A 12710-nucleotide genomic window follows, 5' to 3' on the forward strand; every position below is an offset into this window, starting at 1 on the left:
CGAGCGGCCCGGCGTAACCGAAAAACTTTTCCTTTTTATCCCGGCAAGCCTCTTATTGCGAAAGACAATTCCGGCCGAGTCGTCGTCGTCGTCGCAGTCGGGCCCTCCTCCACCCCCTGTTGAATCTTCTCTCATCTCTCGCGCCTATATACCCACAGCGCGAGGGTTTTCCAGTTTTTTCTTCTCGTCGGGCCGAGACAAAAACTGAGCCGCTACACGCAGTCGAGCTGCGAATGAAATTGTCTCCTTCTCTCTCTGTCTTTCGAGTCAGGGGCAATTACTCGAGCGTCGAAATAAGCGGAAAGAGAGATTGATAAAGTTAGCCCCGTACGTATAATTCCGTATTCTCCAATTAAAGGCACGTACGGCGAGATCGATTCGGGGCTCCTGAAAAGTATCGAGAAGCTCGCATCAATCCGACAGCTAGCGAGCTATAGCGAAAAAACAAATAGTCAAAGTCGAAGAGTTGCAGAGACTCGCGTTTTAAAGCTTGATTAACGCTCGGGAGTCTAAGACGGCGTGCATCGACCTCTCCCCCCCCCCCCCCCGCGCACACACACGTGCTCGGCCGCACAACAACACGCGCAGAGGGAAGGCAACGAGGAGAGCGAGCGAGACGGAGGAAGGGCGAGTTGCGCGTTGGGCGACGACACAGAAGCAGGGAGAGAGAGAGAGAGAGAGAGAGAGAGAGAGAGAGAGAGAGAGAGAGAGAGAGAGAGAGAGAGAGAGAGAGAGGGACAGAGCGAGGTGGCAAGAAAAAGGGAATTTCGATCAAACGAGAGAGAGAAAGAGGCCATTGTTTCTCCGGGCCGGAAGAACAATGATGCCGGCGAGCGGCCTCGTTAATTAAACTCCGGAGTCGCTGGCGCTGCTGCCGCTGCTGCTACCACTACTGCTGTGTACTTGTACTACAACTACTCGGCTATACTACTGCCCCGCCGCCAGTGGCGCTTTTTCTTGCCTCCTCGCGATCGGGACAGCGAAGACGAGGACGGCTCGGGCGAACTTGGACGGGAAAAAAGCGCGATAATTAAAATGCCGCGTATCGACGATTTTTGACTCAGGCGCGACTCTTTGCCATGGACTTCAGTCTTCGCGCGTAGGCGCATGTCGGCGGTCGTGTGCCAGCTCTCTCCCCGCGCGCCGAGTCGATCGTAATGACCTAGGAGCTGATAACGCGCCCCGTAATCGATAGCCCCACAAGAGCACGCGTGTCTCTGTCTCTACGAAAATACTCCGAGTGTGTATACCGACAGTCGAGCGGCGAGTATCAGACTGCGAACGATGAGCCGTGACTACATAATACTGCCAATCTTCTTCCTCTCCTCGTCGCTTTGGGCCGGCAATGGTGAGTATGCACATGAATAACGAAACGCTCGACGCTACTCGCGTAACGATTTCTGAGCTTCCCTACTGTGTCACAGTTTCGGCGCTGAAGGCCGAAGCCATCATCGGCGCCGAGGCGGCGAACGAGGGCCAGTTCAAGTACCAGGTCTCAATCCAGGTGCACAAGAGGCACATCTGCGGCGGCGGCATAATCGCCGACAAGTTCGTGCTGACGGCCGCGCACTGCTTCATCAACGACCTGCGCAGATACGTCGACCTGCCTTACAAAGTCGTCGCGGGCACGTCCGACCTGTCGGCTAACTCCAGTGTCGAGGTCAACGGCGACATGGTCTACACGCTCGCGAGATTCGCCCCGCCGCCCTACGACAACGACATCGCCGTCTTGAAGGTGACGAACTACTATCCAGCCTTGTCGAGAATTTCGAGGCTGGAATTCCCGGTGAATTTAACGAATTTGTTTTTTGTTTTTTTGTTCCATGCTGCAGCTGAGCCAGAGCCTGGGACTCGACAGTAATCCCAAGCTGAGCAAGCTGGATTTGCCGAAACCCGGCAACTACTACGTGGGCGAGCAAGCCGTACTGGTCGGCTACGGCTACAGCGAAATTCGGCCGAGATTCGATCTGTACACTCAGGAAATCTTCGGCTACACCAAGACGAATCACCTGCTGAGACGCACGCAAGTTCGCATCCTCGACAAGGACGTCTGCAACGCCGAGCCGGCCAAGTACAAGCTCAACGCCCACAAGCAGCTCTGCGGCCGCGTGATCCGCGACGGGAGTCAAGTTCGCGGCACCTGTCGGGTGAGTACCGTATACTCCGCGAGTGAAAAGGGGGTAGAAATTAATCTCGAGAATAATGCGTGCAGGGCGACAGCGGAAGTCCACTGGTCATCAACAACACCATAATCGGAGTCCTGAGCACCGGCTCGACGACCTGCGACGACTCCGACGAGGCGACCTGGTACTCCAGAGTCTCGCAGTTTCTGCGTTTCATCGGGAACGCCGTGAAGGACGCCAACCGGCGGAGCATCCGCTTCGACGAGATCCGCCAGTCTTAAGAAACATGTATAACGTACGTCAATTATTATGGTAACGATAATCATTCACGCTGCAGTAGCCTACTACTTCTCATCATTGTACTTTGTAGAATTACATAATCACTCGCCAAGACTCAATAAACGATGCTGCTTACGACTAAACGTTATTTCTCTCTGCGTGTACGATCATTTGCACACCTCTCCGAATGGCTCGCTCGTTGATGGATTTAAAATGAATCCGCGCCACGCCCGTCCCCTGCGATAATATAGTAGGAGTCGAGGGCTCGGCATTTGGTTTACGCGACACTCGAAAGCGCGTGTAACGGCTAATTTGCATTTATATTAGCGAGCGTCGAAGCGTGCCGTTCGGACCATTGTTAACGCCGTCTCTCTCTCTCTCTCTCTCTCTCTCTCTCTGCTCTATTTCTCTTTCTCTGGGGTTCGCGCCCCCGCCCCGTCGATTTGACGCTCTCGTACTCTCTCTCTCTCTCTCTCTCTCTCTCTCCCTAAACCCTGAACTAACGAAAACTTTTGAATTCTCTCGGGCGCGACGAGCGTGTTAAATTGCACGAAATGATCATTAGGCTAGAGATGGATAGCGAAGGGTTAGGCGGAGCTTTTCCGTGCACTCTGGACTTTAAGCCTCGATTCCAGCTCATTCTTTTTCGCTTCTACGTTCGGTCTACCGTTATTCGAGAGCGGCTAGTGCGAAAATTCAATTTTTCGCCTGATTCGAGGCGACGCGCTCGAAAAGTTGCGCACGGTTTGACTGACGCGTGCGCGGCGCGAGGGTAATAAACTCCCGAAACTTTGCTCGGAAAAAAACTCATCGCTGCACGTATAAACGCCCCTACTTGTACCGGCTGACGAGACGAGCGGTGACATTGACATTGATCGAGTCGGATCTTTCGCCTTCGCGGATCGATGCACTCAAAATCGCGGCAATTTGCTCGTCAAATAAGTTCGGGCCGGTTTAATAAAGCCGATCACGCACGCGCTGACGCCGCGTTTTTCGTAATTAGCACCGAGGCTGCGAAAAGCCGGAGTGTCTGAGAGAGAGAGAGAGAGAGAGAGAGAGAGAGAGAGAGAGAGAGAGAGAGAGAGGGAGAGAGGAAGCGTGACGGCCGCCGGCGCTGATTGACCGATTTAATTATCGCACTAGGCCGCGGTCGGGGGATTATGTCGTCGGCAGACTGTGAAAGCGGATAGCCTCTCTTCCGATCGTCTCGTTATTCTGGACAAGCCGCCGCTGCTCGGCTTGGATTATAACGTTTCTTCGTGTACATCATATTTTTTCTTACTCGGCTGTGAGCTACACACAAGGGTGACCTGAGAAAAACGCATCAGCTTCAAAATTATCTCTGTCTCTCGCTCTACCCCTCGAGCTTTTACACGTGTCGACGGGGCGAGCTCTCTCGCAATATAATTAACGTTTACGCGTGTCGAGCGGCGGCGCGGCGGCGGTCTTTCTCCTTTCCGCGCTGCACCGGCCGGCGGTATAAACGCGCGCACACATTCGTTTTGCAGAGGCAGCGGCGCGGCCCTCGAGATCCCCAGCCGGGCTTTTATGAAATTCCCGCGGAGCGAATTAAGTCTCGAGAGTGTGTCTGGCCCTCTCCAAGATTCACGTTTACGGCGCTGGAATTTTGAGCGGGAATTTACGCACGGCGCGGACGGCGAGGGGGCGGTATCATGCGAAATTGTCTAGCCGGGCGGAGCTATATGTTTTTACTAGGGACTAATTTTTTCGAACGCGAAAGTGTACGATATTACGCATATCGATCTACACGCCGGCGACGAGTTAATTCGGCCAGTCGCGCTTGGCAGCAGTAGTAGCTATAGTAGCCGGTGACGCGAAAACTGTCGCAGTTACTTGCGGCTGCCGGTCACGTCTTGACCGCACCTTTGCCCTCACCCCTCGCTCTGATTTAAGCCCCGTGTATTCCCTCGATCATCGGGCAGCCTAGCGTGAACGAGCCTGATTGTCCATATTGTCCAGAGCTGCGAGGTTCGCCTGCAGCACTACACAGTGGAGATTCGTGGATGCTTCTCGTGTGTGCGGCGCGCATGTGAGCGGGTCCTTCGAACGATTCGAAGACGGCCATCGTTCCGTGTGTGTACACAAGCGGCAGTCGTAAACGAGGTCGAACGTGAGCGACGCGGGTTTTAAACGATCACACTCGGCGCTCTCGAAACGAAAAGCGAGTAGTTGCATTAATTAGGCGTGCTTTCCAAATTATACGTATAACACACCGAAAGAGAGAGAGAGAGAGAGAGAGAGAGAGAGAGAGAGAGAGAGAGGGAGCTGTAGCGAGGGTATAACAATATAACGAGGCTGGCACACGCGCAGGCTTCGGATACGCTAGCTGCACCTTAAAGCCATACCGTCCTCGTCGGCGGTCGTGCGGGCCGACCACAGAAACACTGCATAGCGTATACACGCCTGCACCTTTGCTCGGCCCGAACGTAAGGCACGCGTACGTCTTCTTAAAAGTGTCTGTGTGCTGCGCGCAGCCGAGCTTGCCTCGCGACGTTAGTGCGCGGTCTAACCGACAATGCCACTCGTAAATATCCAGACGCGCTCGGTTTTGGGTAATATCGCCCGCGTGTTTTGTGATTTACGCTTCGTTTGCCCGCCTTTAAAAGGAGCACCGCGGCTACTTTGACTCTCGGAAGAGGGAGAGCTTCAACTGACGCAGGCAGAACGCGGACGAATTTAATGCGCGAAGCTCGCTCTCACTTATACTCGCATATAGCAGTCACGCGCGTAAACCTTTATTATTGCGTCAGCAGTTTATCACTGGTCCCGCTGCTTGGAGCGAAATTATACCTCGCTCTTGCGGCCCTCGTAAAGTCCCTTCCCGCCGCCTACTCAGCGCTTGTTAGCCGCGCGTACGCGCAATTGACTCGCGCCTGCGTATCTCGATCACATTTTTACCTCTACACAATATGGAGACAATCAATTGCACGCCGTTCCGATACCAGCTGCGTAATGAGAATAATAATAATACCGGCAATCTGCGTCCGCGAGGTTCAATCATGAATTATCCGGCAAATCCCTTATTGTTTATTCCGCTGATCGGAGGTTGAAAAAAAGAGGCAAAAGATCATCCGTAAGACCCGCGCGCTGTATCGCTATATATCTATATTACGATTGCGCTGCGGTGGGAATCTCGTATTTTAATAACGCGAGCGCCGCGGAAATTCAATCTCCGCGGCTCTAATAGGAAAGAGAGAGCGAGAGAGGGAGGGAGAGAGCAGCCGAGTAATCTTTGATGAAACTGACAACGCGAGCCCGGGCGCGCTATGCACATCTGCGGCTAGCGCCGATGACACAAAAGTCCCGCGCACGCGCTCGCGCAGCGGAAAATGAAACGAGAAGGGAGAGAGATCTCGCGGTAAGCCTCTTACACTTTTCTGTATACGTGGCTATATATACATATACACACACACACACACACACAGAAAGAGAGCTAGTTATGCGAATCAATATTTAATCACGTTGAATTTCAGCGCGTCGATAGAGCGATTTCCACTTTTTTACGACTGTTAATATGATAATGCAGCCTTGCTTATCCGCGACGTTTGATGAAATCGGGTGCACGGGTACAGGCCCGTTTCATTAGAAAGTTTATCTCGTGTGGCAATCAGTCTGAATAGTTTAATCGCCGCTCGATAAAAAAAAGATAAACAAATAACCGCTGGCGTGAAATTACCCAGCGTACGACCAATTTGTAACCATCCGACTTGACGTTTAACAAAAAAAAAAAAAAATTCGCGCGTGGCAACAACGCGGATTGACCGCTGCACGCCGCGCTCGCGGGTATAAAAAAAGCATTCGGAGCAAATTCAGAAAAAAGCAGCTGCAGCTAACAAAATGGCGCCTACTCGGCTTTTAATTAAAAGCCCCCGACTCTCGCAGCGGTGCCAGAGAGTATTAAAAGAATAAATCTTATCGCGCGCAATTATCCGCGCGCGCGGCCTGCATACAATGCATAACGAACTCCCGCAGTCTTGAGTTTCTCTATTTCTCTCTCACTATGTATAATATGCCTCTCTTCCACTTTTCCCGCACACATGCACCCAGGCGTCCTCTCGTTTGATCTTTTATAAATTCCGCAATTCGTTCGCAGCAGCAGCCGCATCAGGCTGTGCGTGTGTGCTATAGTGTATATGGTCGAAACCACAGCGCGTTCCGGGCGCAGGTGCCCGTGACAAGTTCCGCCGGCCTGGAGCTGGCCCGCAACACGGCTCACCGGAAATGACGTAATAATTAATGGCCGCGTATCAATTAGCCGCGTTCTCTCTCTCTCGCGCGCGCGCGCGTTCTACTACACACGCTGGCTGTAGAGCCGCGCGCGCGCGAATTTCCGGCATTTTAAATCGCGCGCACGACTGGCCCCTATTAATTACCAAAGGCTTCATCAATTACCCCCGCTGGCGCGCGATTTTTGACACGCTAACGTATCGCCGGCCCAGATGTCGTCCAGTGGCTCGCTCTTCATACAGCCCTCCACTGGCCACTCGATTTGGTACGCGTTCTTTCTGGATGCAGATGAAGCGCGCGTGAAAGTTTGTATTGCGAGTTGCAGCCTGTGATGCCTGTACTTGTCTGCGTAGGGACTTTCGATGCCAAATTTTCAGAGAGCTTTTGATCTCTGCAGCCATAACGACGCCGCACGTATAACCCACTACGACGTTCAATTAATTATCTCGTCTCGTCATCTTATCGAGCCGTCCATCCGCTCGCCTTCCTCGGCCTAAGAATCCACACGCAGCCAACCCTCGAAACAGAGCTTCGAAGGTATAACGCGACGCAGTCGAAGTTGGGCAATATTGGGATATCCGAAAGTCGTTCACCTCGGAATACAAAGGTATCCGCGCTGATACCGCGTCCCGGCCATCAGATCAAAACGCGCGATGGCGGGTATTATTGCCCGTAGAATTTGATAATCACCTGGGGCTCACAGCGCGGGAGACAACACAGTTTGCGGCTGATGGCAATTAGTCGGATGCCTCGAGGCATAGCGCCGCGGCGAGCCGCGCTTATATATTCGGGATTCCTCGCGCTGTCCGCTCGGTGGGCAGTACCGATCTTCGATAAAGCTTGGAGTAATCACGGGCAGAGAGTGGTCCGGGAATCAGCAGCTTAGAGAATTACTGGCAGAGAAGCCCAGAACCGATGCGCTGAGTATATTATTGCAATGATTGTTTATTATTTTCAAAAAAAAGGTCCTGCAACCCCTATATTCCTAGGCCCTCGGTATTCCCAAATGAAAAATAAGCACAGCTCGTACAATGCAGGCAGAGAGGGCGCAGCTACTCGCGCTTGGCTTAGCAGTCAGCGGAGGTAGCCCTTTCCCTTATTCAAAGTTTTAATTGCATTCGGCCTCCGCAGAAACTCATCCCCCGAGCAATCGACTTCCCTCTCTCTCTCTCTCTCTCTCTGGCTCCCTCTTCCGAGCCCGTACTCCTCCCATAACTTTTCACGTGCATAGTCGCGCAGCGCGGCACGAGCGATTAGACGACCGAGTTTTCCGTATCGGTCCAATTACCCCCCTCTATACGTGCACGCGCTCGCCGGTGCAATATTCCGCCCGTCTACGGCTATATACCCATATACTACGAAGAAGTAGCTATATAGCAGGGCTCGTATATCTAACCCACGATTATTAATTAAATCTGGCGGCATGAAGGAGGGGGAGGGAGGGAAGCGCAAAGCTCAGGCTTGTTTCGCCTGGCAAACTGCTGCATATATGGCCGCGAATCGCTGAATTAATGCCGCCAGCTCGCCTCTTCGCAGCCCGCTGCTGCCGCCGTACGAACTGCGCACGTGCCTGCAGCCGCTCTATTATTACTGACGTCATCTCTTCTTCGCTAATTGTAATCATCGTCGTGCCGCTGCGAGGGGGATGGAGTCCGTGGAAGGGTTTAAAAGTTGCCTACAGGGCCGCATTGCATGGATATAAACAGTTCGTTATATTGTAGGGTTAATTTACGGGTTCGCGACGAACGGCTGATGATGCTGTGATTGGTGCGGTTACTTTGCGATTAAGAGATCATACTGAGTGTCGATCTAACGCTTTCAAGACTGATTTATTTTTGTCGTAGCGTCAAGTGGGATAAAAAAATGCAAAAGTTCGTGATCAACCTACAAGACAGTAAGGATGTATCCACCTGGCTATTTTACTCACAACCGTTCATTCCCATATTTAAATAAAAAACAACTCGTACCGCATTCGATGGTTTTCGAAAAATCGCAGTCGCTTTCTTTCATACATTTGCAAATATGACGAAATCGAGGCTCGCGCGCAGTGTACTGCCACTACTGCTACAAGTTCGTCAACCTCCGAGCCGTATTCATCGGCGAAATACCTGCAGTTTGATAACGACGCTGGCGGGCATTGACGCGCACCTCGTCAGTCTCGCGATTGAATTTTGTCCCCTAATGACGCGAGCCCGAGCAGCACATTCAGCCCCCGACGCTCCACTTGGTCCTCGTCAAAGAAAAAGCCGATGCTCTCCCTCATCTAAACTGAACTGAAAAAAATCTGCCGCTCGTTGCGAGCACGCCTACAAGAGAGGGAAAACGAACGTCGGAGAGTGCGATTGAAAGGATGCCTCGCATAATAAAACCGGATGAGGCGCAGCTACGTGCGAGCCACCGCACTCGAGTGTATCAATTTACGGCCGCTGCGATAGCTCGTCTGACATCTACATCGGCCAATCGTCGAGGTCGGCAATTGCGAGGTGTACACGTACGAGCCGGCGCGTTTATTCGCGAGCCGATGAATGGAAGCTATACACATGTACCCTCGTACGTATCGAAGGATCGATTTCACGGACGTGACGACACGTGCGTCGATGACGCGAAAAAGCCCTGCTTTACAAATCGCAGTTATAATTTCTCTCCCAAGTGCAAAGTCTGACCATGCGCGGACCTCTTCCACTCGAACGGCAATTTCAATTCCAGCGCCATCCTCCGCCAGGCACTTGACAAAACTTGCATAGCGCGAAAGCCGGCTAAAAAAACGGCAGCAGAAGCTCGGACGCGTAATTGGAGGATCGGCCGTTCCCTATAATCGAACCCGTTCACCTCGGCCCCTATCCCGACGTCTGCATGCGCACGTTCTCACCTGTAATTTTCAAGTTCAACCGCGCGCGTCCTTTCGTCGGCGATGCGACGCTCGAGTGCATGCATGCAAAAAATTGCGCGCCGCGCGTGTTCGTTAACCGACCAGGCGCGTCGCTGCCTGAAATTATTCGGTCCGGTGTCAAAAGGCCGAGACCAGCGACGACGATGATGACGATGAAAAAAGGGAGAGCGCGTGGAGGTGAGAATACGGATCGGGTGAGAGGAAAAAATTCGTTCGATTCTGCTCCGCTCGATGGGGGACGGGTATTTACTTCTTTCGTGGATGTCGCAGTTTCGAAATGCTGATTGTAGCTTTTTTGATATTAAAATATCAATTTTTTTATGAAAATAGAATATTTGCTACTGATATCTCAACAGAAACTCTCACTGGTTTTTACGCTAATATCGCTTCCATATTCTAGATCCGAATTGGAACGATTTATTCGCGTCGAACCGCGAAGAATGAGCTTTTTTCCTTGAACTAACGAGATATCTATACAGCAGCCGTTACAATTACACTGTAAATGAAATTAAAATTTAAAATCCCCGACAAAAAAAGAAATCGCCAACAAAGTAGCACCAGAGCACTATAGACGCCCCCCTACTTGCAATTAAAATTAACGAGAGCTTTTTGTTCGCACCGCTACAACACAGCTTTAATGCCTCTCTACTAATCAGATTGCTCAAAGTAAAAAGCTCGCAAATCTTTAAGCGGCAAACTTCAACTGAGCTCTTTCTTCCCTGGTTAAAACAACACGAACAACTCGATCCATAAAAAAGCTGCGCGCGAAGTCCCGGGCAAAGCATTACCTGAGCTCGTTAAGGCGCGAATCAGAATTAAAAATTAAAAGAATCAATCTTCGGGAACTTTTTCCCTCGTTCACCTTTACCGTTATCTCTCTCTCTCTCTCTCTCTCTCTCTCTCTCTCTCTCTCTGTCTCTCTCTTTCTATTTCCCTCTCCATCGCAACGAGACTAGCTCCGTCTCTCTATCGTCCTCTCTTTCGTTTTGATGATCGCGATTTGTATTTCTCCGCTGAGCGAGCACGCAGCCCCCGCGCGGCCGCTCGGTCTGCCGTGTAGCCGTAATTACAAGCATTCATTTCACACTAAAAGCCAGTCCGGACTCACTTCCCCCTCTCGATACTGCGTGGAAAAGGGGAGGAGAAACACGCGGGAGTTGGCCAAACGAGCGACGCTCGTTCGAGTCCAATCACGCGTGTGTGAATGACCGGTCGCTCTTTCTCGCTCTCTCTCAGTTGGCCTCACTGTGAAAACGATTTTATTTTCATTCTTCTCGCCTCACAGCCATCCGCGAGGCGATGGCCAAAATATCAATGTTGTCGGATTTTTTTTCTTTCGCGTCGGGCCGATTTTCATTCAACGAATTTTTATACAATTTTTCGTCGAGCTCGCTGTGCTGCTAGTTGACAGTTATGGGTCAGAGAAGTCTAAACGTATGACCACGACCGGCGATGCAGTCGCGCGGAATTGGCATATTTTTTTTTAAACGTCGCTCGCTACAACTGGGTTAGAGTGCTGTGGGAAACGAGGCTACGTTTTCTGAAATTGTTTTTAATTTTAGTGTAAAAAGAAGCAAAGAAATTAGTCGAGCATGAAGAAACAATGACGAACGCGTTCAATCCTTTTAAGCAGGAGGCTATATCGGATGTCGCGCGGCGCGATAAACTCGGCATTTCCCGGTAAAAGGAACGGCGACTTTGCCCCCTTCCCCCTTCGACATCTGCATGCACACACACACACACACACACACACATATATATATATATATGTGTGTGTGTGTGTGTGTGTGGGTGTGTGAGTGTGTGTGTGCGCTCGGAAAATCCCGGGCGGCGCTGTACGGTTGGCCTCTCGATTTATCTCCGTTTCCACGGCACTCCATTGCGGCGGGCCGTGCTTTTATCTAGCCATCTAGTCGCCCGCCCTATGAAAATAGAGCGGCTTCGAGAGAGTAAAGAATGAGCCAATCTCGCGTATGATCGAACATTTCGATTCGGCTCCGGGAAGACATCGTGTGTGTCTCTCCATCGTGTGTCGGGCGAGAGAAAGAGAGAAGAAGAGCTAACCAGCCGCCAGCATACGGCTACGTAAAAGGCGGAAGAGAGAAGGCTAGAGACAGGTTTTATGTGCATAGGAGAATGGAAAGATGACTTTGCGCTGGGCCATGGAAAAAGTGATTTTCCCGGCGAAAATGCAGCTTGATGTTGAAAAAATTTCCGGCGTCGCTGTGAACGTGTATCTTCCGTTACGAAAACATTTCAAAGGTGAACGTTGCATCGAGAAAGCGAGAGGAAAAGGCCCGACGTCCAACCACATGCGGTCCACTTCTACTGAAATGTTATAGGAAGGAAGATAATCCCTTAGGCGCAACTTGACACCTCGCTAGTTGCAGAGTAGTGCGGGTAGCATTTTCCTGGCTAGACAATCAGAGCTTGGCTCAGGCTCGGGGGCCGCAGTGGCAGAGAATATAAATGCCCTCGATTTCGTCTATATAATCATGGGAGTGTGAAATTAACCGGCCAATCCTGCGGCAGCCGACCGCAGAGCGAGAGAACAGCTGGCCCCGCCCTCAGCTGTCGAGCCGCCAGTCCGGGGTCACCGGCCGGCCGAGTGCAGCGCGTTGCGACGCCCCCGCTGCCCGAATTTTTCTCGGCGAACGTTGCTGCTGCTGCTGCGCGGTACTCTCGCGCGAGACTGATCGCAGTCGATGCGCACAGCCGTATAGGCATACCCATACCAACTCGGATTGATGCTGGAAAAATGTTGGCTCTTTCGAATTTACTCACTTTATAGAGTCGAAACGGTCGAAAGGAATGCCCTCTCGATCCACAGAAAATAAACGATGGAACATTTAAAACTCGACTGCTATCCGCTCGGTTGAATATCGAGGGCAACTCTTGCTCGCGCTAGACACGCGCGGCACGACTCGCTTCATTCGATCGCCCAATGTAGGGGCTACATCGAATTCAAGCCATGTACGCTAACGTAATTTCACGTACAGCTCGATAAACGTTTTTACATTTCAAACGCACCTGATCACACACGCCCCGAATATTTCGCGGCGTGCGCGCTTTTGCACATGCTACGCCAAAAAGGGACGCGTCGCGTCACTGGAAAGCCCGGAGAGAAAGTCGAGCCGCACGCACTTTTTCGCTGTATCGTCGATTCCAGC

At 51.7% G+C, this 12710-nt stretch overlaps 1 protein-coding gene across 1 annotated transcript; it reads left to right on the forward strand.

The window, feature by feature from the left end:
- The first annotated feature begins 742 nt into the window (after window positions 1–742).
- On the forward strand, window positions 743–2532 carry LOC103316542 (transmembrane protease serine 4-like). Its single transcript, XM_008210664.2, has 4 exons — window positions 743–1348; window positions 1425–1735; window positions 1833–2147; window positions 2213–2532. Exons 1-4 carry the CDS (start codon window positions 1285–1287, stop codon window positions 2402–2404), a joined length of 882 nt encoding a protein of 293 aa, XP_008208886.1. The 5' UTR covers window positions 743–1284; the 3' UTR covers window positions 2405–2532.
- Window positions 2533–12710: the final 10178 nt, after the last annotated feature.

This window comes from Nasonia vitripennis, chromosome 1 (genome assembly GCF_009193385.2).
Source record: "Nasonia vitripennis strain AsymCx chromosome 1, Nvit_psr_1.1, whole genome shotgun sequence".
Taxonomy (NCBI): Eukaryota; Metazoa; Arthropoda; class Insecta; order Hymenoptera; family Pteromalidae; genus Nasonia; species Nasonia vitripennis.

Bases quoted from the DNA above. Each gene is read 5' to 3' on its own strand.
- LOC103316542 (XM_008210664.2), top strand. From the start codon at position 1,285: ATGAGCCGTGACTACATAATACTGCCAATCTTCTTCCTCTCCTCGTCG. The intron at 1,736-1,832 runs GTGACGAACTAC...TCCATGCTGCAG, and splicing joins ACGACATCGCCGTCTTGAAG to CTGAGCCAGAGCCTGGGACT. The intron at 2,148-2,212 runs GTGAGTACCGTA...TAATGCGTGCAG, and splicing joins AAGTTCGCGGCACCTGTCGG to GGCGACAGCGGAAGTCCACT.